Here is a 27,109-nt window from a genome sequence, read left to right as displayed (position 1 = left end):
TTTCAGTTTTCCAGTTCAGAATCATGCAGTTTAATCAGTTCAAACACCAAATATATCATCAAATCATGCATAGAAACCAAAACCCCTAAATATTCATGCTTTAACAATCACATTCAAATCAAGATCCCTAGAATGACAAAATGCTTTTTTACTTACTTGGGTGGAGATACTAGATGCAATGAGAATGCTTCCAAGCTAATACTCTCTTCCAAGCCCAAACTTTGATGGCACACTAGTGAAAAAGTGAGTGGAAGAGAAATTTTCTTAAGAAGGAAGAGTGAAAAGATGTGGAAAACCTTGGAGAAGGTATGTGATAACTGTTATTTTCTGTTTTTCTGTTTTCTGTTTTTTATTTTTAGGTTAGATTTTATTAGATTTTATTTTTATCTTTTTAGGTTAGATTTTATTTTATTCTTATTCTATCTTTTAGGTTAGGTTAGATTTTATTTTATTTTATCTTTTAGATTAGATTTTATTTTTTAGATTAGGTTTTATTCTATTTTATTTGATTCTATCTTCTAAATCTTTTATCTTCTTATATCTTTTAAATCTTTAGTTTTTTCTCTATCTTTTTGTGCTAACAATTGTTTTTAGGGTTTTGTGCCTAATGTCTGCAGAATGCAATTTGGTCAAGAGTTTAACTATAGGGGCACTCAATTCTACCAAAGTAATCTCAACCAATGGTGGGAACCTCACTCAAGCATGGATCAAAGCCAATTTTGGCAAGCTGCTGGACAATTTGAGAACCAACCACAACAACAATGGCAGCAACAACCCTTTCTATCAGGAAGTTTGGATAGGTTGGAGGACACCCTTCAACGATTTTTGAAAAATTCCGACTCTACTCAGAAAAGCATTGAAGAATCATGTAAAAGAATGGAGATGCAACTTCGTCACATTAGTCAGATATTAAATGATGATGTTAATACTGATGTTAACCTTAAGGAGGAAGGGCAAGTCATTATCACTGAAAGTGACAAGATTCTTGATGAGGAAAAATTAGAGGGAGATGAGGAAAGGGTAGAGAGAAAAGAGAAAGAAGAGTTGAGTGAGAAAGATAAAGATGAAGAAAAAGAAAAAGAATTGGTTGAGAGAAAAGAGAGAAAGAAAATTTGTGTGAAGATAAAGAAGTTGAGGAGAAAAAGAGAAAGGAAGAAAAAAATAAAAGAAGAGAAAAAGAGAAAATTTAGGGAGAGAAAAAGGAAGAAAAAGAAGATGAGAGGAAAGAAGAAGAAATCACATGAAAAATCACATCCTCATCTAAAGAAGAATCATAGGAAGGAAAAGAAATTTAAGTGCTTCATGGAAATCTTCAAGAAATTGGAGATTAAAGTTCCTATGATTGAGACACTGCAACAGGTTCCTGGTTTGATCAAATTTCTGAAGAAGTTCAGTAGGAAGAAGAAGAAAAAGAAGAAGGAACTTGAGCTTTACTGGGTCAAGCTAGTGACGTTAAAGAAGCGCTTGCTGGGAGGCAACCCAGTGGATTTACAAACTTTTGATTTGGTTTTGTAATTTATAATTTGTGAATATTATTCTGGACATTATTTTGTTTGATCTAGCATCTACTGAAGGATGCTAGGTGGTTAAGTATCTACTGAAGGATACTAAGTTTGTAACACCTACTGATGGGTGTTGGTGAGAAGATTTTGCACCTACTGATGGGTGCTGGTAAGTTTGAAACACCTACTGATGGGTGTTGGTGGATTTTGGGTCAGGCTCGTGACGTTAAACAAGCGCTACCTGGGAGGCAACCCAGTTGATTGATTGTTTTTGTTTGTTTATTTTTAGTTAGGATTTGCATAAGCATTTTTAACATTGAATTGCAGGGAACCTATGAGAGATATGTAGGGAAGGCACGTAGGTCAAGAAAAGAAGGAGGGGAGCACTTCACGAAAGTGCCGCTGAGCGGCAATTACCGCTGAGCGGTACTATCGCAGAGGGGCTTAAGTTCCCCTTAGCGGGACCCGAGCCCATTAGGGTATTTTTATACCCCAAGCTGCGTTTTAAGGGTTTATTTTCTGGCTTCTCTCTGCACAAACACTTCCACACACATTCTCTTAGGTTTTCCACATCTTTTTACTCTTCCCTCTTTAGAAAATTTCTCTTCCACTCACTTTTACACTAGTGTGCTATCAAAGTTTGGGGTTGGAAGAGAGCATTCTAGTTTGGAAGCATTCTCATATCATCTAGCATCTCCACCCAAGTAAGTAAAATGCATTTTGTTCATTCTAGGGTTCTTGAATTTGAATGTGATTGTCAAAGCATGAATACTTAGGGGTTTTAGTTTCTATGCATGATTTGATGATATATTTGATGTTTGAACCGATTAAACTGCTTGATTATGAACTGGAAAACTGAAAATTGCATTTGGGTGGAGTTAGGACTGTTTTAAAAAGAAATTTGCAAAAACCTGCAGATCACCGCTGAGCGGCATTTACCGCTGAGCGGCACTCTGCCAGATTTGTTTTTTCTGGTTTATTGCGTGTTGGAATGTGGCGCTGGTGGCGCTGAGGGGAAATTCTGGCCCTCAGCGGTGGTTTAGATTCAAAAGGAGTTGTGTTCTGAGTTTACTAATGATTAACATCATGTTCTGTGGTTTTGGATTTATGTTTGAATGCAGGAATGGCATCCTCTTCAGGAAAGAGATTGAAAACCATGGCAACCAAGAGAAAGGAAAAGGAACCAGAGCAGCCCCATAATGGCAGGTTCCTCTCTAGGAAACATGAGAAGCACTTTAGGGTGGTTCAGGACAGGAGACTTCTAATGGAGAGAAAGGTTGGAATGATACCTAACTTTGCTCCTCAATTTGGAGAGCAAGTGTTAGGGAATGATTGGGGAAAGCTAGCCACCTATCCAGCACCTGCCAACATAGCTGTGGTCAAGGAATTCTACACCAATGCAAAGAAGATTGGTGATTATCCAGCTGAGAATTATTTGGGCTATGTTAGAGGCCATGCTATCAGGTATGATTCTAACTCCATCAATAACTTTCTGGATACTGTGTGGGCTGGTGAGCAATGCCAGTTTGCTCTTAGCATGGAGGAAGGTGCTGATTATGAGGATGTGGAGAGAGTATTGTGTATACCTGGAGGACACTTCCAAAGGAATAGATCTGGCTCAGTGGTTAACATTAGGAGGACAGATTTGACTCCTCTTGCAAAGTATTGGATGGCGTTTTCTCATGCCAACATTCAGCCATGTTCACATGTGTCAGATATTACTCTCAGCAGGGCACTATTCATCTATTGTGTTATCAGAAACTTGAATGTTAATATTGGGCAGGTGATAGCTGATGAGATTAGTGTGTGTGCTAACACCTCAAACAACAAAGCACCACTGGGACATCCTTCTTTGATCACTCACCTTTGCAAGCTAGCTGGGGTGGACACTTCTGTTCCACCATTTGAGAGGCCAAGAAAAGCTATAGATGAGGCCTATTACAGACAGTACTGTGGAGGTGAGGAGGCAGCCCAGCCAGTGCCACCACGCCAGGCTCGTAGAGAGAGAAGGCCAGCACAGAGCAGGACTTCTGCTGATACTCATGAGGCAGAACCATTCCAGATGAGGGACATGTATATGTCTCTTATAGGTGCTCAGTTGCAGTCCATCCACAGAGGGCAGGTGGCCACGGCTGAGATGATAGTGGGGATGTATGATACCCCTCCAGCACACAGGTGGACTATGGATGAATTCCATAATGTGGTAGCTTGGCCAGAAGAACCAGTATATGGAGGAGCTGGAGCAGCTGAAGCTTCAGCCAGAGATATGGAGGAAGATGAAGCTGAGGAGGAGGATGCAGTTGATGAAGATGATGATGAAGAGGAAGAGGAAGATACAGAGAGCTCGGACTGATGAGGAGCTGAGATAGCATTTACTGATGAATGCTATCATATGATTATGCTTTTGTGGTTTAAGTTTTCTGAACTTATTTGTTTTTGTTTTTAGATTAGGGTTTGATGTACTCTATTGAACACCTGGTTTGTTATGATGGTTTGCTATTAACTGTGATTGTGTGATAAGTAATGCTTGATGATGCTTAGTGATTGATTGATGTTGAGATGATGTGCACATTAAAATGCTTATACAGGTGATTCACAAGCTTTGTGAATAAATGCATAATATCATGATTGTGATTGTGAAATTAAGCAGGATGTGCATGTCAAATGTGAATGAGCTTATATGTGAGGTTTTGAGCTCCAGAGTTGTTATTGTTGAATGCTATTACTTTGAAAGCATGAATGACTTTGCCCAGGTTTTCTATGATTGAATCAATTGCTTGTTTTGCATCATATGATCAAAGGCCGTGTTTTTGAAACCCTTTTTATTGGCCAAATTCATAAAGTTAGCCTTCTAAAAGAGAACACGTTGTGTTCTATCCTTTGAACCCTTAGCCTTAAATATACACTGAACACCCTTGATTGAAAATCTTTACCTTGAGTTAAGTAGAAGATCTTGTGTGGTATTGTTAAATGTTCAAGTTTGGGGTTATTGGGGAAACATGAATAAGGAAAAAGCATTGAGCTAACAGCTAAAAAGTAAGAATATGCAAAGAAAAGAAAAGAAAAAGAAGCAAAGCTCAATGCAAATGCAAAAGCAAAGGCAAAAGAAAGTTGGGAATGAATAAGAAGATTGTGTTGTTATGATTCTCTTAACTCAAGGATTTTGTGATCCAGAAAAACCAATTTTCTTGTTAGCCCAGCCACATTATAAGCCATTGAAAAGTCCTTGTGATGATGCATGCTTGTGAATGTATTTGATTGTGGTTAAATGAAAGGCAAAGTTGATTCATGTGACATTGTGATAGTGGAGTGAATGAGTGAAACACTTTACCTCTTATACACTTGTGTGTTGAGTGAAACACTTTACCTAGTGAGGAAATATTCCATAAGCACATGAACATCCATGCTTAATTGATTGATCATAGCATTTGTTGGAATTTAAATGACTTTGTGAACACTAAAGCATGTGCACATCTTGAATTAACTCTTGGTCATAAGTTTGAGTGAAGTTATTACTTATCTTGAAAAGAGGATTTTGAATGAGTGAACCATCATATGAATTGGTTGGAGATGGAGTTACATTTTGTTTGCTTGAGGACAAGCAAAGTTCTAAGTTTGGGGTTGTGATAACAGTTGAAAAACTGTTATTTTCATGCTTAAAAGTGATACTAAAAGCAACCTTTAGACTTAGAAACTAGCTTGAAATCATGCATTTTGTTTATATTTTCAGAAATAAGAGAGCTGGACAGGTTTATGCTTGATTTGAGTGTTTTTGTGCAGGTTTTAAGGTGAATTTGGTGAAAGAAGTGAAGAATGAGAGAGAGGACATTAGAAAAGACAAGAAAGAGTGCAAAAAGGAGAAGTCGAAGGCACCGCTCAGCGGCAAACTACCGCTGAGCGGCACTCAGGAGGTGGCGTTGGAACCGCTGAGGGGCAAATGGCCGCTGAGGGGAAGAAAGAAGACGCGCAATCACCGCTGAGCGGTAAATACCGCTGAGCGGCACTTTTTGGGCTTGGGCTTTTATAATCTTTTGTAACTCTAGATTAGTATATAAGGGCTTGCACGTCCTTTAGTTAGGATCTTTGGCAGAAACGAGGCAAACACTCTCTCTTTCACCCCTTTGAAGGAGGATCTTGGATGCTCAGGCTACCTCTTCACCTTTATTGGGTTTATTCTTTCATACTTTCATTGTTATTCGTCTAGGTTCACCATGAATATGGTGAACTAAACCTTGTATGTTTGTTGGGGAATCAATGTAATCTCTTGAAGCTCTCATATATGGATTTGTTGAATACATCTTTGAATTAAGACATATGCTTTCTTTTCATCATTAGTTAGGGTTTTTCCTCTTTGCTCAATGCTTGCATTGTTTAACTCATTCTAATGCATGATTATTGGTTTTGTTGATACGGACACGTACGGGGAAATCTAGATCCGGGGAATTTCTCCCAATATTTTACTGACAACATTATATTGGTTGCCTTAAGCTCCTGCACTCATGAACTAATCATTAGGAATGCTAGGAATTGTATGAACTATTTGATTAGGGAGAAGCCATCTAGAATGGTACATTAGAGAGTGGCATTAACAATGATGATTTGAAAGAGGAATTCCTAAAATATATGAGAGTGGATGAGATGAAATTGACCCCCAACAACATATTCATTCATTTAATCCATTGAAAGTGTTTATCTTATGTCTTTGCCATTGATCAATTCATGCATACATGTTTATTTTCGTCTTGCATATTAAAATTTCAATTATTGTTTTCTTAAGTCTTAGCTAATCAAGAAATCACATAACTAAACTAGGCCGTGAGTCCTTTGGGAAGAACGATACTTGGTCTTACCAAGTTTTATTACTTGAACGATTCGGTCATACTTGCCGATTGTGAAACAAGTTTGTGACATCATATTTTGGTGCTTACAAATTTGTCCATCAAGTTTTTGGCGCCGTTGCCGGGGACTCTGGTTTAACTGGTTAATTTGTGTGATTATTGATTATCTTTGACTTATTTTTTTATTTTTTAATTTAAATTTCGAATTTTTTTTATTTTTTATTTTTTCTGTTTATATTTTACAGTTTGTATTTTATTTGATTTTATTTTATTTTTCTGTTTTCTGTTTTTTTTTTATTTTTTCTGTTTTTATTTTTATTTTATCTTTTTAGATTAGATTTTATTTTATCTTTTTAGATTAGATTAGATTAGATTAGATTTGATTTGATTTTATTTGATTAGATTTTATTTTATTTTATCTTTTAGATTAGGTTAGATTTTATTTTATTTTATTCTATCTTTTAGATTAGGTTAGATATTATTTTATTTTATTTTATTCTATCTTATTCTATCTTATCTTCTGAATCTTTTATCTTTTGAATCTATATCTTCTTCTCTATCTTTTTGTGCTAACAAATATTTTCTAGAGTTTTGTGCCTAATGCATGCAGGATGCAATTCGATCAAGAATTTAACTATATGGGCACTCAATTCTTCCAAGGTCAACAAAGGAAAGCAAGAGATCTCATCTTTCAGGCAAGGCATGGAGGAATCACTAGGTCATGCATGGGACAGATATAAAAGCCTATTAAGAAAGACTCCCACGCATGGATTTAACGAAGGAGAAGTAGTCCTAATCTTCCTTGGAGGTCTTGGTTCACAAACCATGATGATGCTTGACGCCTCAGCTGGAGGCAATATCAAATGGAAGACTCCAGAGGAAGCCACAGAAATAATTGAAAGCATGACTACTAATGACAATAAGTGGAACAGTGAAAAAGGAGTTCTGCAGTTGCAATCCAATGATGCCTTGCTAGCTCAGAACAAGATACTAACTCAACAATTGGAGAATCTCACAAAGATACTTGCACAAATACCCAAAGAGTTGAAGACTGCTGCACAGGTACAATCCCAGCAGCAACCTACCTTATGGCAACAAATTTCTATACTTAATGAAAGATCAATAAGGTTGGAAGAAATTCTTCAGCAATTTATACAGAAAACTGAATCTTCTCAAAAGAGCACTGAAGCTGCTATTAAGAACTTGAAGATTCAAATGGGGCAGATTACCAAGCAGTTGGAAGAAAGGCCTGACACGGATTTTGGGGCTAATACTGAGGTTAACCCCAGGGGAGAGTGTCAAGAGCTAGTGAGTGTAAATGTTGAAAAAGTTGAGTTGGAAAAAGAAGAGAGAAAAGAGAGAGAAGAGAAAGAAGAAGAGAAAATTTGTGTGAAGATTGAGAAGGTGAGTAGAAAAAGAAAAGAAAAAAAGAAAGTGAGAGAAAAGAGAAAGAGGACGAGAGAAAAAAATAAAGAATCATATGAAAAATCTCGTCCCCATCCAAAGAAGTATCATAGGAAGAAGGAATTTGAGTGCTTTATGGAAATCTTCAAGAAATTGGAGATTAAAGTTCCTATGATTGAGACACTACAACAGGTTCCTGGTTTGATCAAATTTCTGAAGAAGTTCAGTAGAAAGAAGAAAAAGAAGAAGGAACTTGAGCTTTACTGGGTCAAGCTAATGACGTTAAAAGAGCGCTTGCTGGGAGGCAACCCAGTGATTTACAAACTTTTGACTTTTGATTTGGTTTTGTAATTTTTAATTTGTGGACATTATTTTGTGAATATTTTGTTGGATCCAGCATCTACTGAAGGATGCTAGGTGGTTAAGTATCTACTGAAGGATACTAGGTTTGTAACACCTACTGATGGGTGTTGGTGAGAAAATTTTGCACCTACTGATGGGTGCTGGTAAGTTTGAAACACCTACTGAGGGGTGTTGGTGGATTTTGGGTCAGGCTCGTGACGTTAAACAAGCGCTACCTGGGAGGCAACCCAGTTGATTGATTGTTTTTGTTTGTTTTGTTTTAATTAGGTTTTGCATAAGCATTTTTAACATTGAATTGCAGGGAACCTATGAGGGGTATGCTAGGAAGGCACGTAGGTCAAGAAAAGAAGGAGAGGAGCACTTCACGAAAGTGCCGCTGAGCGGCAATTACCGCTGAGCGGTACTCTCGCAGATGGGCTTTAGTTCCTCTTAGCGGAACCCGAGCCCATTAGGGTATTTTTATACCTCAAGCTGCGTTTTAGGGTTTCTTTCCAGGCACAAACACTTCCACACACCTTCTCCTAGGTTTTCCACATCTTTTCACTCTTCCCTCTTTAGAAAATCTCCCTTCCACTCACTTGTTCACTAGTTTTCCGTCTAAGTTTGGGGTTGGGAGAGAGCATAATTGAAGGGGCTGATTTCTTCATTATGGTTTACTAATGCTTAACAATGTATCTTTTGGTTTTGTGAATTATGTTTGATGCAGGGATGGCCTCCTCATCGGGCAAAAAGAATCAAGACTATAAGATCCAAGAAGAAGGAAGATACAGAGGACAGCTCAGACTGATGAGGAGCTGAGATAGCATTTACTGATGAATGCTATCATATGCTTATGCTTTTGTTGGTTTAAGTTTTCTGAACTTATTTGTTTTTGTTTTTAGATTAGGGTTTGATGTACTCTATTGAACACCTGGTTCCCTATGATGGTTTGCTATTAACTGTGATTGTTTGATAAGTAATGCTTGATGATGCTTATTGACTGATTGATGTTGAGATGATGTGCACATTAAAATGCTTATGCAGGTGATTCACAAGCTTTGTGAACAAATGCATGATATCATGATTGTGATTGTGAAATTAAGCAGGATGTGTATGTCAAATGTGAATAAGCTTATATGTGAGGTTTTGAGCTCCAGAGTTGTTATTGTTGAATGATATTACTTTGAAAGCATGAATGATTTTGCCCAGGTTTTCTATGATTGAATCAATTGCTTGTTTTGCATCATATGATCAAGGCCGTTTGTTGGAACCCTTTTTATTGGCCAAATTCATAAAGTTAGCATACTAAAAGAGAACACTTTGTGTTCTATCCTTTGAACCCTTAGCCTTGAATATACACTGAAACCCTTGATTGAAAATCTTTACCTTGAGTTAAGTAGAAGATCTTGTGTGGTATTGTTAAATGTTCAAGTTTGGGGTTGTTGGGAAAACATGAAAAGCATTGAGCTAAGGGCTAAAAAGTAAGAATATGCAAAGAAAAAGAAAAGAAAGAAAAAGAAGCAAAGCTCAATGCAAATGCAAATGCAAAGGCAAAAGAAAGTTGGGAAAGAATAAGAATAATTGTGTTGTTATGACTCTCTTAACTCAAGGATTTTGTGATCCAGAAAAACCAATTTTCTTGTTAGCCCAGCCACATTATAAGCCATTGAAAAGTCCTTTTGATGATGCATGCTTGTGATTGTTTTTGATTGTGGAAAAATGAAAGGCAAAGTTGATTCATGTGACATTGTGATAGTGGAGTGAATGAGTGAAACACTTTACCTCTTATACACTTGTGTGATGAGTGAAACACTTTATCTAGTGAGGAAATATTCCATAAGCACATGAACATCCATGCTTAATTGATTGATCATTCATGAAAAATAGCATTTGTTGGAATTGAAATGACTTTGTGAACACTAAAAGCATGTGCACATCTTGAAGGAACTCTTGGTCATAAGTTTGAGCGAAGTTGTTACTTATCTTGAAAAGAGGATTTTTGAATGAGTGAACCATCATATAAATTGGTTGGAGATGGAGTTACATTTTGTTTGCTTGAGGACAAGCAAAGTTCTAAGTTTGGGGTTGTGATAACAGTTGAAAAACTGTTATTTTCATGCTTAAAATTGATACTAAAAGCAACCTTTAGACTTAGAAACTAGCTTGAAATCATGCCTTTTAGTTATATTTTCATAAATAAGAGAGCTGGACAGGTTTACACTTGATTTAAGTGTTTTTGTGCAGGTTTTAAGGTGAATTTGGTGAAAGAAGTGAAGAATGAGAGAGAGGACATTAGAAAAGACAAGAAAGAGTGCAAAAAGGAGAAGTCGAAGGCACCGCTCAGCGGCAAACTACCGCTGAGCGGCACTCAGGAGGTGGCGTTGGAACCGCTGAGGGGCAAATGGCCGCTGAGGGGAAGAAAGAAGATGCGCAATCACCGCTGAGCGGCACTTTTTGGGCTTGGGCTTTTATAATCTTTTGTAACTCTAGATTAGTATATAAGGGCTTGCACGTCCTTTAGTTAGGATCTTTGGCAGAAACGAGGCAAACACTCTCTCTTTCACCCCTTTGAAGGAGGATCTTGGATGCTCAGGCTACCTCTTCACCTTTATTGGGTTTATTCTTTCATACTTTCATTGTTATTCATCTAGGTTCACCATGAATATGGTGAACTAAACCTTGTATGTTTGTTGGGGAATCAATGTAATCTCTTGAAGCTCTCATATATGGATTTGTTGAATACATCTTTGAATTAAGACATATGCTTTCTTTTCATCATTAGTTAGGGTTTTTCCTCTTTGCTCAATGCTTGCATTGTTTAACTCATTCTAATGCATGATTATTGGTTTTGTTGATACGGACACGTACGGGGAAATCTAGATCCGGGGAATTTCTCCCAATATTTTACTGACAACATTATATTGGTTGCCTTAAGCTCCTGCACTCATGAACTAATCATTAGGAATGCTAGGAATTGTATGAACTATTTGATTAGGGAGAAGCCATCTAGAATGGTACATTAGAGAGTGGCATTAACAATGATGATTTGAAAGAGGAATTCCTAAAATATATGAGAGTGGATGAGATGAAATTGACCCCCAACAACATATTCATTCATTTAATCCATTGAAAGTGTTTATCTTATGTCTTTGCCATTGATCAATTCATGCATACATGTTTATTTTCGTCTTGCATATTAAAATTTCAATTATTGTTTTCTTAAGTCTTAGCTAATCAAGAAATCACATAACTAAACTAGGCCGTGAGTCCTTTGGGAAGAACGATACTTGGTCTTACCAAGTTTTATTACTTGAACGATTCGGTCATACTTGCCGATTGTGAAACAAGTTTGTGACATCATATTTTGGTGCTTACAAATTTGTCCATCAGTATGTGGGAGTGTTTATGCAGAGAAGAGCCTGAAAGAATGAGCAATTACGCAACTTAGGGTTTAAAAATACCCTAATGGGCTCGGGTCCCGCTAAGGGGAACTAAAGCCCATCTGCGAGAGTACCGCTCAACGGCACTTTCGTGAAGTGCTCTTCTCCTTCTTTTCTTAACCTACGTGCCTCCTAGACATGCCCCTCACTGGTTCCCTGCAATTCAATGTTTAAAATACTTATGCAAACCCTAACTAAAATAAAACAAACAAAAACAATCAATCAACTGGGTTGCCTCCCAGGTAGCGCTTGTTTAACGTCACGAGCCTAACCCAAAATCCACCAACACCCATCAGTAGGTGTTTAAAACTTACCAACACCCATCAGTAGGTGCTTCAAACTTACCAACACCCATCAGTAGGTGTTACACACTTAGCATCCTTCAGTAGATGCTATATCCAACTAGCATCCTTCAGTAGATGCTATGTTCAGCAATATAATGTTCAACAGATTTAAAAATTACAAACCAAAGAAAAATTAAAAAGTTCTTAAATCCAATGGGTTGCATCCCAGCAAGTGCTCTTTTAACGTCATTAGCTTGACCCAGTAAAGCTCAAGTTCCTTATTTATAGTTGATGTTGTCATCCCACCAACTCCTCAGCTGTTTCCTGTGAACTATTTTGATTCTTCTAAGATGTGGAGATTCTATCTCTAACATCTCCTTCTCTTTAAAGCCCTTCACAACCCACAACTTGTTTCTGATTCTCACTGGTGCACCAAGTTGGGGTTTTCTGTTCTTCCAGTCATCAGGAATTTCTCCTCCTCTTCCAATCTTTTCTTCCTTTTTCACCTGAAACAACAAACAACGGTTACCTGCAACCTTGGGATTTTCATCTTTATGGCTAGTCATGTGTGCATCTTGAAATGCAGCTTTATAACTAGCTTCTTCCTCCTGTGTTTGCGTCTCATCTTTAAAGACGTCTACAACCACTCTCTCCTCTCTGTCCTGGAGCACCACTATACCTTCATTTACATCAATGATAGCTCTGGCCATTTTCATAAATGGTCTTCCAAGTATGATAGGTGTCTTCTCTGTCTCCATCTTCATCACCACAAAGTCTGCCAAGAACTGAAGTTTGCCAACACAAACTATAATGTCCTCTGCAATCCCACATGGCTCCTTTGAAGATCCATCGGCCATTACTAGATAAGCTTTACAGGTTTCACATTAACAATTCCAATTTGCTCCAGTAAAGAGTAAGGTATCAAGTTAACACTTGAACCTAAATCAAGAAGAGCTTTCTTCACCCTTTTCTTTCCTATGGTACAAGGGATAGAAAAACTGCCTAGGTCTGTTGCTTTAGGAGGGAATGGTTCTTTTTTAATAGTTATACACTCCTTTGCTTCATCATCTCTACGTCTTTTCTTTGTAGAGATTTCTTCATTAGATTTAGTGTAAACCGTAATCTGTTGCAGAATCTGTTCCCAAGGTGCATCATTATCCACCATTTTGAATAATTCTGTGAAGTCCAGTTGTTTCCCTTGATGGATTGGAAAAGGAAAAGTGCTTTTGCTCTCTATTTCACTTCTCTCTTCTGTATCTAACTCAACTTTCTCATCATCAACACTCTCTACCACCTTTCACTCTTCTCTAGGGTTAACTTCAGTATTAGCCCCAAAATTTCTATTTGGCCTTTCTTCCACCTGTTTGGTGATCTGCCCCATTTGAGTCTCCAAATTTTTGATAGCAGCTTCAGTGCTCTTTTGGGTAGACTCAGTTTTCTGTATGAAATTGTTGAGAGTTTCCTCCATCCTCATGGACCTTTCATTATGCATAGATAACTGTTGCCATAAGGTGGGTTGCTGTTTGCTGCTTATTATATTGACCAGCTTGCCCAGTTTGCCCTTGACCAATACTTGGGTGTGGTTTCCACCCCTGATTGTAGCTTCCTTGACGGTACTGATTGGTCATGTAGTTTACATCCTCTACGGCTTCAACTGGAAAGGCACATTGACCATTGATATGGTCGCCTCCACACAATTCGCACAACTGGGTTTGTACCTATGCACCAGTCTTCAACTCTTTGGGTAATTGTGCAAGAGTTTTAGTAAGAGTCTCCAACTGTTGAGTTAGAATTTTGTTTTGAGCTAGCAGGGCATCATGTGTCTGTAATTAGAGGACTCCTTTTTGTTGCATAGGAGCTCCTCTCTCACTGTGCAGCTCATTATCACTAGTAGCCATGTTTTCTATAATTTCAGTTGCTTCCTCTGGAGTTTTCCATTTAATATTGCCTCCTGCTGAGGCATCAAGCATCATCTTGGTTTGTGAACCAAGTCCTCCAAGGAAAGTTAAGACTACTTCTTGATCATCAAAACCATGCATGGGAGTTTTACATAACAAACTTTTATACCTGTCCCATGCATGCCCCAGTGATTCGTCGATGCCCTGCTTAAATGAAGAAATCTCTTGCTTGCCTTTTGTCACCTTAGATTGTGGGAAATACTTGTTTAAAAATTTTGTGACCGCTGCTTCCCACTCTGTGAAACTTTCTTCTGGGAAAGAATTCAACGAAAGCTTAACATTGCCTCTCAATGAGAAAGGAAACAAGCTAAGTTTGGTAGCTTCGTCTGGCACCCCATTAATCTTCACTGTATTGCAAATCTCATTGAATGTAGTGAGGTGCTCATATGAGCTTTCATGAGATAACCCATTAAATTGGTTGCTTTTCACCAGTTGAATCAGTGCTGGTTTGACCTCCATATTAGCTGCATTGACTCTAGGTCTAGCTATGCTGTTAAAGTGCTGAGGCCTAGCTATATTTGTGTAGTCAGCAAGAGTTCTTCTAACATTGTTGTTCTCCATATTTTCTGTGCTATGAACAGAACCTTGTGGTGATGATTGTAAGAGAGTTTCTGGAGAAGGGAAAAGTTCTCTAGATGTTCGGATTCTTCTCCTCCGTCTACTCTCGTCTAGACATTCAAGAAGAGGTTCTGTTGTTTTCTTGCTCCTTGTTCTAATTGCTTCCTGCATGCACAAGAAAACAAAACCCTAAAATATATTGGTTAGCACAAAAAGATATAGGAGAAGATATAAGATTCAAAAGATAAAATAAAATAAAATAAAATAAAATCAAATCAAATCAAATACAATAAAATCAAATAAGATAAAATAAAAACCGAAAAAATAAAAACAGAAATTCCAAATTAAAGTCAAAGATAATCAATAATCACACAAATTAACCAGTTAAACCACGAGTCCCCGGCAACGGCGCCAAAAACTTGATGGACAAATTTATGATCACCAAAATATGATGTCACAAACTTGTTTTACAATCGGCAAGTATGACCGAATCGTTTCAAGTAATAAACTGGGTAAGACCAAGTATCGTTCTCCCAAAGGACTCACGGCCTAGTTTAGTTGTGTGGTTTGTTGATTAGCTAAAACTTAAGGACGAAATAATTGGATTGTATTATGCAAAAGACGAAAATAAACATGTATGCATGAGGTTTTGATCAATGGCAAAAGCAAAAGACAAGCACTTTCAATGAAATATATATATGAATATGTTGTTGGGGGTCAATTTCATCTTATCCACTCATATATTTTAGGAATTCGACATTCAAGTCATCATTGTTAATGCCACTCTCTAAATTACCCTGTCAAGAAGGCCTATCCCCAATTACGAGTTCATACAATTCCTAGCATTCCTAGTAATTAGTTCTTTTAGCACAGGAGCTTAACGACAACCAATATAATATTGGGAGTATTTCCCCGGATCTAGACTTCCCCGTACGTTCCCGTATCGACAAAACCAATAATCATGCATTGAATGAGTTAAACAAAGCAAGCATTGAGCAAAGAGGAAAAACCCTAACTAATGATGAAAGAAAGCATGAGTCTTAGATTAAGATCCAAGCACAAAATCCATATATGAGAGCTTCAAAAGATTACATTGATTCCCCAACAAACATACAAGGTTTAGTTCACCATATTCATGGTGAACCTAGATGAACAATAATGAAAGAATGAAAGATAAAACCCTAGAAAGGTGAAGAGGTAGCCTGAGCATCCAAGATCCTCCTTCAAAGGGGTTGAAGAGAGAGTGTTTGCTTCGTTTCTGCCAAAGATACAAACCCTAGGACGTCCTAAAGCTTATATACTATTCTAAAAGTACAGAAAATTCAGGCCCAACCCCATAAGTGTGCCGCTCAGCGGTAAAGTACCGCTCAGCGGTAAAGTACCGCTCAGCGGTGAGTGTGTGGGTCGTTTCTTCCCCTCAGCGACCATTTTGCCCCTCAGCGGACCTCACGTGAGCTCTTGAGTGCCGCTCAGTGGTAAACTACCGCTTAGCGGTAACTTCGGCTTCTCCTTTTGCACTTTTTGATGTCTTTTCTGATTCCATCTCTCTCCTTCTTCACTTCTTTCACTAAATTCACCTTAAAACCTGCACAAAAACACTGAAATCAAGCATAAACCTGTCCAACTCTCTTATTTCTGAAAATATGGATAAAAGCATGATTTCAAGCTAGTTTCTAAGTGTAAAGGTTGCTTTTTGTGTCAATTTTAAGCATGAAAATAACAGTTTCTGAACTGTTATCAGCGGTGCAACCCACAAGGGGATCCCACCAATCAGCTTCCTTACGCCTTACGGGTTTACTCACCCGTTGACTCGCACACATGTCAGACTCCTTGGTCCGTGTTTCAAGACAGGCCGAATGGGGAGCCCACTGGCCGACGCCCAGAGCACGCACGTGCCGAGACACGCCTAAGGCGCGTGCTGCCGTCCACAATCGCAACGATGACGTCTCCACGAGCATTTCAACAGCCTGGGCTTGGGCCACCGTCACAATCCGCGTCGGTCAATGTCTCGAGTCGATCGGCAGACCGGTTAGGACCGTTCCACATCCGACCGAGAGACATTGCCGGCCCCCATCCGCTTCCCTCCTGATGAGTCGTTATTTCTTGAATTATATTTAGTTTATTGCACTTAAATAAACCAGGGAATTGTGTTTAATTGTTTGTTATTTCCCCGTTTTCCGAATTCTGCTTAATTTGGTCGGAAAATTGTAATTGTGCTAATTTGGGTTTTCTGAGTTGATTAAGTGAATTTTTTTAAGTGCAGGAAAATTTCGGAAATACATTTTGGGACATCAGGAAGAATGCCAAATAAATTCAAGACTCTCCACACAGACATTTTTGAATTAATTAAATTATAATTCAGTAGTTTAGAATTTTTGAATCAACTCTTATATTTTGGGTCAATTTTTGGTAAATTAGATTAGACCCAAAATTAGAAGTTAATGACTTGGCACCTTAGGGTTTTATTGTGTGGACCCTACCCTAAAAAAAAGGGAACTTACGGCCTTAGAAGAGGGACAGCCGCAACTTGCAGGGCACACTTTTTACACTCTCGGTTTTGGTTGTAAGTTTTTTTTGGTTTTGAACGTTTTCAGCATGAATGAAAGGACACTTTGAATTTTCCATTTCATTTTTCTGGATTCATGAGCTTTAATTTTGCTTCCAACTTCCCACGGTGATTTTTAATTATTGAGAACGGTGGCTGCAAGGTTGTCTCACGGTGAGCTGGAAGCATAGAAGGAGCTCACGTCCACAATGTAGGATCCAGGTTGGTGTGCACACCTTGAGAGCTACTACTGTCACGTAAAAGTAAAAGTATTGGGGCCCTTGGGCAATTAACAATTCTGGTCCAGCAAGGCACTAGGGGAGAGGCCGATTGCCATCCAGAGAAAGGGATTTTTCATTTTAGAAATGGAGGAAAAGGGCTGGAAGAAGGTGGCGTACAGGAGCTGGGAGATAATGGTGTGCACGGAGTTTGGATGGATGGCAGCGCACGCAAAGTGGCAGCAGCACCGTCCAGTGCAGTGCACGTTTTTTTTCTTTCTTCTAAAAGGAGAAACTAATTCATTTTGCTTTAGGAAGGTGGAGCTGGAAGCAGGTCACGTCCAGCATTGGAAGTAGCACTGATTTCATTTTAAAGGTCTATGTTAATTTCAATTGGAGAAAAGTAGATGCCATGGCTGGCTGGAAGAAAAGCGATGCTAGAGTTGTGTGGTCCAGCAGCCACCTAGGAAGAAGTTCATCTCATTTGGCTTGTATTTTTTGGAGAATGAAGAAGAGAGGAGGCGTTGATTCCAGGAGCTGAGAAGTGCACTCGGTGAATCATTTCTTTCGCATTACACTTGCTGATTTGTCCGTTGGATTCAATTGCTTCATGCACTTGGGGATTTAATCTTATTTCCAGCTGCACGGTGCTTCACATCCACTGCAATGTGCATTTAATTTGTTTCACTTTTTAGCTCAATCATTGCATTTAAATATTAGATGCGTTTTTGTGATTCTTACCACTTCATTTTATTTTCATTGTTCACACGTTTTAATTTACTTTTTTTTTTGAGAAGAAATAGAGTTGATAGATGACTGCAATGTGCTTTTTAAGTTTTATTAACTAAGCTTTGCTTTTCATTTCCAACTACCCTGCATTTCAAGTTTTATTCAATTACCATGTGCATTAGATGGTTTAGTTCAACGTTGCATTTTAATAGCTTTAATTGCGGTTGGAAATTTATCTTTGCATTGTTCGGTTTAATATTTTCATTCACTTTAAGGTTGTCAATTATGTTCGTTTGTGTTTAATTCTCATTTTAAATTAAGTTCAATTACAGTCACAAACTTTCACAAAACCCCCCCTTACGTGTTGACCTGAAACTGAACCACATTTGGTCCTTGTGAGACGACCTAGGAGTCACTTCCTAGTCTATACTGCATTCTTTTATGCACAACTTTTGTGGGAGGTGCGACCCTCTCAACAAAATGGCGCCGTTGCCGGGGACCAACGGTTCGGTTTTAGGTCTTTTGTGTTGATAATGTGTTGTTTGTGTGTCATGTTTTGTCTTGTATGTTTGAGTGTGTGTGATTTGTTTGTTTAGGTTGTTTTGTGTGTCCAAAATTTTTGTGATATCGTTTCATGATTTTAGGGTGTTGTGACTTAGTGCATGACTAGGGGAAATCCTGGGCCTATACCACCCTTTGATCCTGAGATTGATAGAACTTTTCATAGGTTAGCTAGGCATTCTAGAAATTTATCTTTAGAGTCTGTTTTTGAGTCAGTTCCATTGGATACTGTGCATCCCACTGCTGAGTACTTTGTGCATACTGCATCTACTGCATCTGTTGCATCTGCACGTGATTCTGATTCTGATTCTGTTGTTTTTCACACTGAGAACAATATGGCACAACCTCCACCTCGTGAGAGGACTTTTAGGGAGATGGCTGCACCTGATTTCGATATCGAAAGCTTGTGCATCCAATATCCTGATGAGGACGTTCCATTTGTTCTCAAGACTGGACTGATCCATTTGTTGCCCAAGTTTCATGGTCTTGCAGGTGAGAGTCCTCATAAGCATTTGAAGGAATTCCACATTGTCTGTTCTAGTATGAAACCACATGATGTTCCTCAAGAGCACATCTTCTTGAAGGCATTCCCTCATTCATTGGAAAATATTGCTAAGGATTAGTTGTATGGTTTGGCGCCTAGATCCGTCACTAGCTGGGATGATCTGAAGAGGCTGTTCTTAGATAAATTTTTTCCAGCAGCCCGGACCACAGCTATCAGAAAAGACATAACTGGGATTAGGCAGCTTGGTGGAGAGAACTTATATGAGTATTGGGAGAGATTCAAGACACTTTGTGCTAGTTGTCCCCATCATCAGATACCTGAGCATCTCCTTGTCCAGTATTTCTGTGAGGGTTTGAACAACATGGACTGTGGTATGATTGATGCTGCCAGTGGTGGAGCTCTTGCAGACACCACACCTGCTGAGGCCAGGCAATTGATTGAGAAGATGGCCTCCAACTCCCAGCAGTTTAGCACTAGGAATGATGCCATTGTGGTGAGGGGCGTACATGATGTTGTTGCCCAGTCTTTATCAGCTGTTGAAAGCAAGTTGGAAGGAAAGATTGACTCTCTTACGAAGTTGGTGACACAGTTGACTACCACCCAGAGATTTGCAGCTCCATCTGCATCTGTTGCACGGCTATGTGCTATTTGTCCTTCCAGTGACCACTATACAGATGCTTGTCCTTCTTTGCAGCACTCTGCTGCCTCTGATGCGCCTCAGGCTTATGCTACGAATATCTACAACAACAGGCAGCAACAACAGCAAAATCATGACTTATCCAGCAATAGGTACAACCCAGGGTGGAGGAATCACCCCAATCTGAGATGGAACAATGCGCCACAACATCAACAGCAGGCACCACCTTTCCAGAATGCTGGAGCACCTAACAGATATGTGCCTCCACCTATGCAACAACACCAGAGGCAACAACAACAGCAGCAACAAGAGGCACCTGCCCAACCAGTTGCCCAACCTTCCACTTTGTCTGAACCTTCATTGGAAGAGTTAGTGAGACAGATGACTATGCAAAACCTGCAGTTTCAGCAGGAGACTAGAGCTTCCATACAGAGTCTCACTAACCAGATGGGTCAGATGGCTACTCAGATAAACCAGGCGCAGTCTCAGAATTCGGATAAGTTACCATCCCAGACTGTGCAGAACCCAAGGAATGTGAGTGCCATAACCCTTAGATCAGGGAAGCAGATTTTTGTGCCTTCAGAGCCCGCTTCTACACCTACACCCATGCCTGCTACTTGTCCTAGAAAGAACGACCATGACGGTCCGAGCAAGGCATTTGAGGTGGGTGAATCTTCTTCTCCAGCTGGTGGTTCTTCTTCAAGTGGATCTTCTCCCTCTTCCACCACCACCGCTGCCGCACCTTCTCCATTGGTTGACCGACCTATCCCTCTACCATTCCCTTCACGGGCACTTCCTAGCAGAAAGATGGAAGATGTGGATAAGGAAATTCTGGAGACCTTCAGGAAGGTAGAGGTGAACATACCTCTACTTGATGCCATCAAGCAGATACCGAAGTATGCCAAATTCTTGAAGGAGCTGTGCACACACAAGAGGAAGATGAAGGGAAATGAGAGGATTAGCATGGGAAGGAATGTATCTGCGCTTATTGGTAAGTCGGTCCCACACATCCCTGAAAAGTGCAAGGACCCAGGTATATTTTGTATTCCTTGTGTGATTGGAAACAATAAATTTGAAAATGCCATGCTTGATTTGGGTGCTTCTGTTAATGTCATGCCTTTGTCTATATATGCATCTTTGTCTCTGGGTCCTTTGCAAACCACGGGTGTGGTCATTCAGTTGGCCAATAGGAGTGTTACCCACCCAGCAGGTTTCATAGAGGATGTCTTGGTTAGGGTTGGTGAATTGATTTTTTCTGCTGACTTTTATGTTTTGGAAATGGAGGAGGGATTCTCTCATGGATCCGCTCCCATTATCTTAGGCAGGCCATTCTTGAAAACTGCCCGAACTAAGATTGATGTGTATGCTGGAACTTTGTCTATGGAATTTGCTGATATTGTTGTTCATTTTAATATCCTTGATGCAATGAAGTTTCCAGCTGAGGACCATTCTCTGTTTAGGATCGATGCATTGGATGACATTATTGATAAATATGTTGTTGATGATTTTGATTCTTTGCATAAGAAAGAGCATTCTTTTCTATCTTCTCTACATACATGCATTGAATCTGAATTTGAGAATGATGTTGATTTTGAAGAGAATTTTGATATCCATGATGTTGATGATGTTTTTGATATGGATGATGTTGATAATGTAATTGTCATGGATATGGATTTGGAGCTTGATGAGATAGGTGTTCCGCCTTTACCTGTGAATTCTTTGGAGTCAGAATGCACTAACCACTTTGTAGGAAGTACAAATGAATCTGACTTGCAGACACCTACTCTTGAGTTGAAACAGCTCCCAGATAACCTCAAGTACGTGTACTTGGAGGATGATGAGAAGAAACTGGTGATCATTTCCACCTCCCTTGATTCTGTTCAAAAGGAGAAGTTGCTTGGTGTGCTGAGGAAGCACAAGAAGGCCATTGGTTGGAGTTTGGCTGACATACCTGGTATTAGCCCATCCACATGCATGCATAGAATTCTTTTGGAAGATGGGGCAAGGCCAGTGAGACAGCCACAAAGAAGGCAAAACCCCGTGATCATGGACGTCATCAAGAAGGAGGTGACCAAGCTTTTGCAAGCTGGGATCATCTACCCTATTTCAGACAGTCAGTGGGTTAGCCCCATCCATGTTGTGCCCAAGAAAACTGGCCTCACTGTGGTGAAGAATGAGAGGGATGAGCTTATCCCAGCTAGAGTGCAGAACAGTTGGAGAGTCTGCATTGACTATAGGAGGCTCAACCAAGCAACCAGGAAAGATCATTTCCCCCTGCCATTCATTGATCAGATGCTGGAGCGCCTGGCAGGTAAATCTCATTATTGTTTTCTTGATGGTTTTTCTGGTTACTTTCAAATAAATATTGCGCCCGAGGATCAAGAAAAAACCACATTCACCTGCCCCTTTGGCACTTTTGCCTATAGGAGGATGCCCTTTGGTCTATGCAACGCCCCTGGTACCTTCCAGCGGTGCATGCTTAGCATTTTTAGCGACTTTCTTGAGAATTGCATAGAGGTGTTTATGGATGATTTTACTGTGTATGGATCCTCCTTTGATGCATGTTTAGACAGTCTGGAAAAAGTTTTGAAAAGATGCATAGAAACAAATCTTGTTCTCAATTTTGAGAAATGTCACTTCATGGTTGGACAAGGTTTGGTTCTAGGGCATATCATTTCTGAGAAGGGAATAGAGGTAGACCCTGCTAAGATATCTGTGATTTCGCAGTTGCCTTACCCCTCTTGCGTGCGAGAGGTGCGATCTTTTCTTGGACATGCAGGTTTCTACAGGCGCTTCATCACAGATTTCAGCAAGAAGGCGCTTCCCTTGTCCAGACTGCTGCAAAAAGATATTGACTTTTCTTTTGATGACAGATGCAAGCAGTCGTTTGACTGCCTGAAGGAAGCTTTGACCACCGCCCCTATCATTCAGGCACCAGATTGGACAGCCCCATTTGAACTCATGTGTGATGCGTCTAATTATGCATTAGGGGCTGTCTTGACACAGAAAATTGACAAGCTGCCGAGAGTGATCTACTATGCTTCACGCACTTTGGATGTTGCCCAGGCAAATTATACCACCACTGAAAAAGAATTGTTGGCAATTGTTTCTGCCCTTGATAAGTTTAGGTCATATTTGCTTGGATCACCTGTTATTGTGTATACTGACCATGCAGCTCTAAAGTTTCTGTTGAAAAAGGCTGAGTCAAAGCCTAGATTGATCAGGTGGATGCTACTGCTCCAAGAGTTTGACTTTCAAATTGAAGACCGGAGTGGAGCACGAAATTTGGTTGCAGACCACCTAAGCCGGATTGAAAAAGCTGGGAATGAAGCTGATGTGTTGCCCATACAGGATGCCTTTCCTGACGAGAGTTTGTTGATGATTTCCTACTCTCACCCCACTCCTTGGTTTACACACATTGTAAATTATTTGGTTGCTTCAGTTTTTCCTCCCTTAGCATCACGTGCTCAGATTGCTAAAAAAAAGGGACAGCCGCCACTTGCAGGGCACACTTTTTACACTCTCGGTTTTGGTTGTAAGTTTTTTTTTGGTTTTGAACGTTTTCAGCATGAATGAAAGGACACTTTGAATTTTCCATTTCATTTTTCTGGATTCATGAGCTTTAATTTTGCTTCCAACTTCCCACGGTGATTTTTAATTATTGACACTACTGGAAAATTGGGATTTACAGACGGCATTTTACCGAAGGCCTTAAGGCCGTCGGTATAGAGGTAATTACCGAAGGCTTATAAGCCGTCGGTAAGGACCTCATTAAGTTAAGTCAGAAATTAGGTTCGTCGTGCCCCAAAATCATTTTCATCAGCCTCGTCGTGTTGTGCGTATCCTCCCTCTCTTCACACGGTTGCCTCCGTTGGTTCACGGTCTGTCACTTTATCGGTGAGTAACCGGCGGTGGTTGGTCACGGTGGTCAGTGGTGCGTCCATCGGTGTTGGTTCACGGTGCGTGGTGGTTTTTGGGAGTCCGGGGCTAGGGTTCGTCCTAGGTTAGTTCTTTCGTTGAGCGATGGTGGTGTGGAGGTTGAGGGACTTTGTCGGAGGTAAGTTCCACAGAACTTCATTGACACTATCATGTTCATTTTGGTAAAGCTTAGATAGTGTTGCTGCCTTCATCTACTTTTCATTAACTTCTTAGTATACGGTTGAAGCAACTTGGTTGAGGGCTGCGTTGGAGTGGCCGTTGTGGGGCGTTGCTGTCAAGGCTATCTCGGTTGAGGTAAGTTGTTCGTTTATAAATTGGTTATCAGTTAGAATGTTGTTAAATCTGTATGACTTTGTTGTGGCATCAGTGTATGTGCTTGTTTGATTGAGAAAGATTCATTTGTAATTGGAATGAGGGGCAAGGTATTGGCATGCCAGTTAGAAAGTTTAAATAACCTTTAACCGTAGTATAGGAAAATCAAAGAAAACGAGGAATACAATTAAACATTATTCCAGAGTTTCAATTAATGTAAAAGTTAAACTGTGAGTGACAGAACTTTCCTCAAAAGTTCAATAAAAGAAGGATTAATTCAGTGAAATGATTGTAACGATGAAATGAGAAAATGAGAAACTTACATTGGCACTTGAAGGGAGTGCCACTCATGACAACATCTTGGTAGTTCTGGACATGACTGTCACTTGAAGGGAGTGCCACTGTCTTTACATGTCACAGCACAGAAACGCTCAAGAATATTGTTTATGGAAAGAACAGCTAGATGGAGAGAATAGACATAGGAAAGACTATAGTATCACCACCAGAAGGTTGGATATATTTGAGGGGTGGGATGGTGAGAAATAGTTAGGCAAAAAGGGGTTTTAGGAATTTTCCCATTGTTATATTCAATTTCTTTTGTTGAAATTTTCTCGAGAATTATGTTTACAGAGGTCAACCACTGGGAAAAAGAAGTATATATAGTCTAAAACATATAATTTCCAGTTTCTACAACATCATAGCAATATATATTAAATCACTTCCTTATGTACTCTATAGACTGTTACCTTTTTATGAAAGCACCTCTCCTTTCTTTCTCTTCTCTTTTGGCGAAATTTAGTTAAGGCTGCTTCCCTTTGAGAAGTCTTGTTTTGATCTACTCTGTTGGAACTTCTACTTCCACTAGCATCGCCACTGCCACTATTCCCAGGGAGTCCATTGTTGCTTTCCATGTTTGTTCCTCCAGCATTAACTGTTGTGCTGCCCCCATTTTGGCCCTTGCTTCCATTGTTGCTTCCTGAAACACTTCTATTGATACTGAGGTTCCCAACATTACATTCAACTAGCACTTCTACCACATTTGATGAACCACAATGTGGAGTAGCAGCAGTAGCCAATTTCTTTGCAGATTCAGCATCATGATCAGGTGGCAACTGGTGCATGTCATCAGTACAGTTATTGTTTTCATAATGGAGATGGAAGTCTGGAGTAGCAGAATCTCTATGTCTGTCTACTTTAGGTAGTGCCAGCATTGTTGCTGCTTTATCTTCAGTGTTATGTAATATGACTTGTTGAGATTTACAGACAAGTTTGGAGCAGCAGAATCTCTATGTCTATTTTTCCCCCTCTAGAGAATTTTCATACAAGAGATGTTGGAGTGGCCTCTGTTGGAGGGTTATTAAGGAAGTTACATTCCAAGAAGTTATAAGTACTAAAAGATATAGCCTCCTATTTACTAAAAGAAGTTTTAAGTAGTAAAAGAAGTTATAAGTACTAAAAGATATAGCCTCCTAGTTACATTCCTCTGTTGGAGTGCCCTCTGTTGGAGTGCCCTCTATTATCTATATAGCCTCCTATTTACTGCTATATAGATTACAAGCAAGGAGTTATAAGTATAGCAAGCAATCAAACAAAATCCAAATGCTTTTGACAGTCACCATTTTACTTGTTTTAACCTCATGTATGTTGTTATTATTGTTAGTTATAGCAAATAATGTTTGGAACAGAAGAGAGGTATGCAAAATGAAAGAATTAGGTAAAAGAATAAATGGAGAACGTGGTTTAGATAAGTTAGGCTTGGATAGCCCACGTGATGCTACCAATCCTCTTCCATACAAAGGTTGCGAATTGTGATAAGAGGTACGGTCTGCTTTGATGCTAGCTAGATACATATATATAATCTCCTAATCATTTTTCTCAGATACACACTGCTTTTCTTTTCCCTCTATCCATTTTCAATGCTATAATTCATGTGGTCCAGCACATGTATATGCATGCTAAGTTCTACCACACTCAAACCTCGAAAAACATCTTGTTAGCATTTTGAATAATGCTTCTCTTCTATTCTTCAAAAACAATCAACCACTGCAGACTTTAAATTGAAATGAAAAGCTTTACAAACCTTGTTCTTGGAAAAAGTAAAGGTTCCAGAAAATGAACGAGCATGATTCAATTTTTGAAAACCAATAAAGGATGAGGCGGGATAAGGTTTGGTTAGAAGGGCCTACGAAGAGCACAATCATCTAGGGTCAGTCCAGGACCACTAAACACTTATTCAATTCTCGGTCGAAGAGAACCCTTTAACTGCATTATGTGTTCTGATATGATTTTACTAACTGTTATTCTGTGTTTGTTTAGTTTATAGTAAACGTTTCAGCCCAATCAGAGAACAGAAAGGAAGAAATAATGATCATGAAATTGAAACGAGTATAATATGTGATGGGTCTGATATGATCCACTTGTTCATGATGTTCCCATAACAAAAATTATATTTTTCTTTGAGTTGGCAGTTTTTAACTACTAGGTTGGGTTTGGTGGGAGCAGGAGGAGTATATAAAATGGGTGACCGGGGTTGATGACAATGCTGGCTAGTCTGCTAGGGACCTTAAATTAAAATATAGTTTGAAAGAAGATTGTTTATTAGTGAAATGAAGTGTATTTAATAGGAGAGTGAAGGCGTTGTTTTATATCATGAGCTCCTAAGATCACGAGCCACGAGAGATGGAGAAGTGGAATATATTACAAGGGTTTGGTTAGCGAAAGAAAGAGAGAGAAGACAATTGGCAGAAAAATGGTGTTGGCTTTGAGTTCTCGGCAATAATTGAAACTTTAAAAGTGTTAGTTTAATTCAACTTAGACATCAAAGATAGATAAATCTGGTGGACTCCATGTTTCCACGTCCGACACAAATTAACAGCTAAGCGTTGTCAAAGGTTGGAGCCATGTTGGTGTCTCTATTCCAAATATCTATGTTATTCCTCCCATCAAACATCTCCTTTTGAGTGGATTCCAACTCTTCATTCAACCATATAGATTCCCTAACCAAAAGTTTAACCTTGTTTCTCCTCCTTACCAACTCAATTTAATTCCAAACCCTCTCCCATCTCATTTATTAGATTCCCTTTCACCCTGACTGACTTACTTCATGCCCAAAAAAAAAAAACCAAAAAAGAAGACGCTTCCTTACAACTTAAGCACCAATTATTCCGCCACTCCTCTCTTTCTCTCTTCTTTTCTTTCGGCTAACTTTGCTATGTGCATAACACGCTACAATCTAAGCCATAACCTTCCCTTCCCATCTCCATCATTACATTATGGATTACCTTTTCTCTCTGTTTCTTGTTTCAAGAACATAGGCAAGCATAACCTTTATCAATGT

General features: G+C 39.3%; 1 protein-coding gene and 1 non-coding gene across 2 annotated transcripts in view; both read right to left on the bottom strand.

The window, feature by feature from the left end:
* Nucleotides 1-25,033, bottom strand: part of LOC148192675 (uncharacterized) — a 33,360-nt gene extending 8,327 nt beyond the window's left edge. Inside the window, exons 1-2 of the mRNA XM_088099263.1 lie at nt 24,519-25,033; nt 24,096-24,177 (exon numbers count right to left, since the gene is read on the bottom strand). Of these exons, the coding sequence (XP_087955389.1) occupies nt 24,096-24,177; nt 24,519-24,983 (547 nt within the window). The 5' untranslated portion in view covers nt 24,984-25,033. The remainder of the gene's footprint in view (nt 1-24,095; nt 24,178-24,518) is intronic.
* LOC148192676 (small nucleolar RNA R71) lies at nt 19,092-19,199 on the bottom strand. The gene has a single exon (XR_015782420.1). It is a non-coding gene; the product is annotated as a small nucleolar RNA R71 (small nucleolar RNA).
* Nucleotides 25,034-27,109: the final 2,076 nt, after the last annotated feature.

This window comes from Vigna umbellata, chromosome 9 (assembly GCF_029865625.1).
Source record: "Vigna umbellata cultivar VRB3 chromosome 9, Vumbellata_1.0, whole genome shotgun sequence".
Taxonomy (NCBI): Eukaryota; Viridiplantae; Streptophyta; class Magnoliopsida; order Fabales; family Fabaceae; genus Vigna; species Vigna umbellata.
This window is presented reverse-complemented; position numbering and strand designations above follow the sequence as displayed.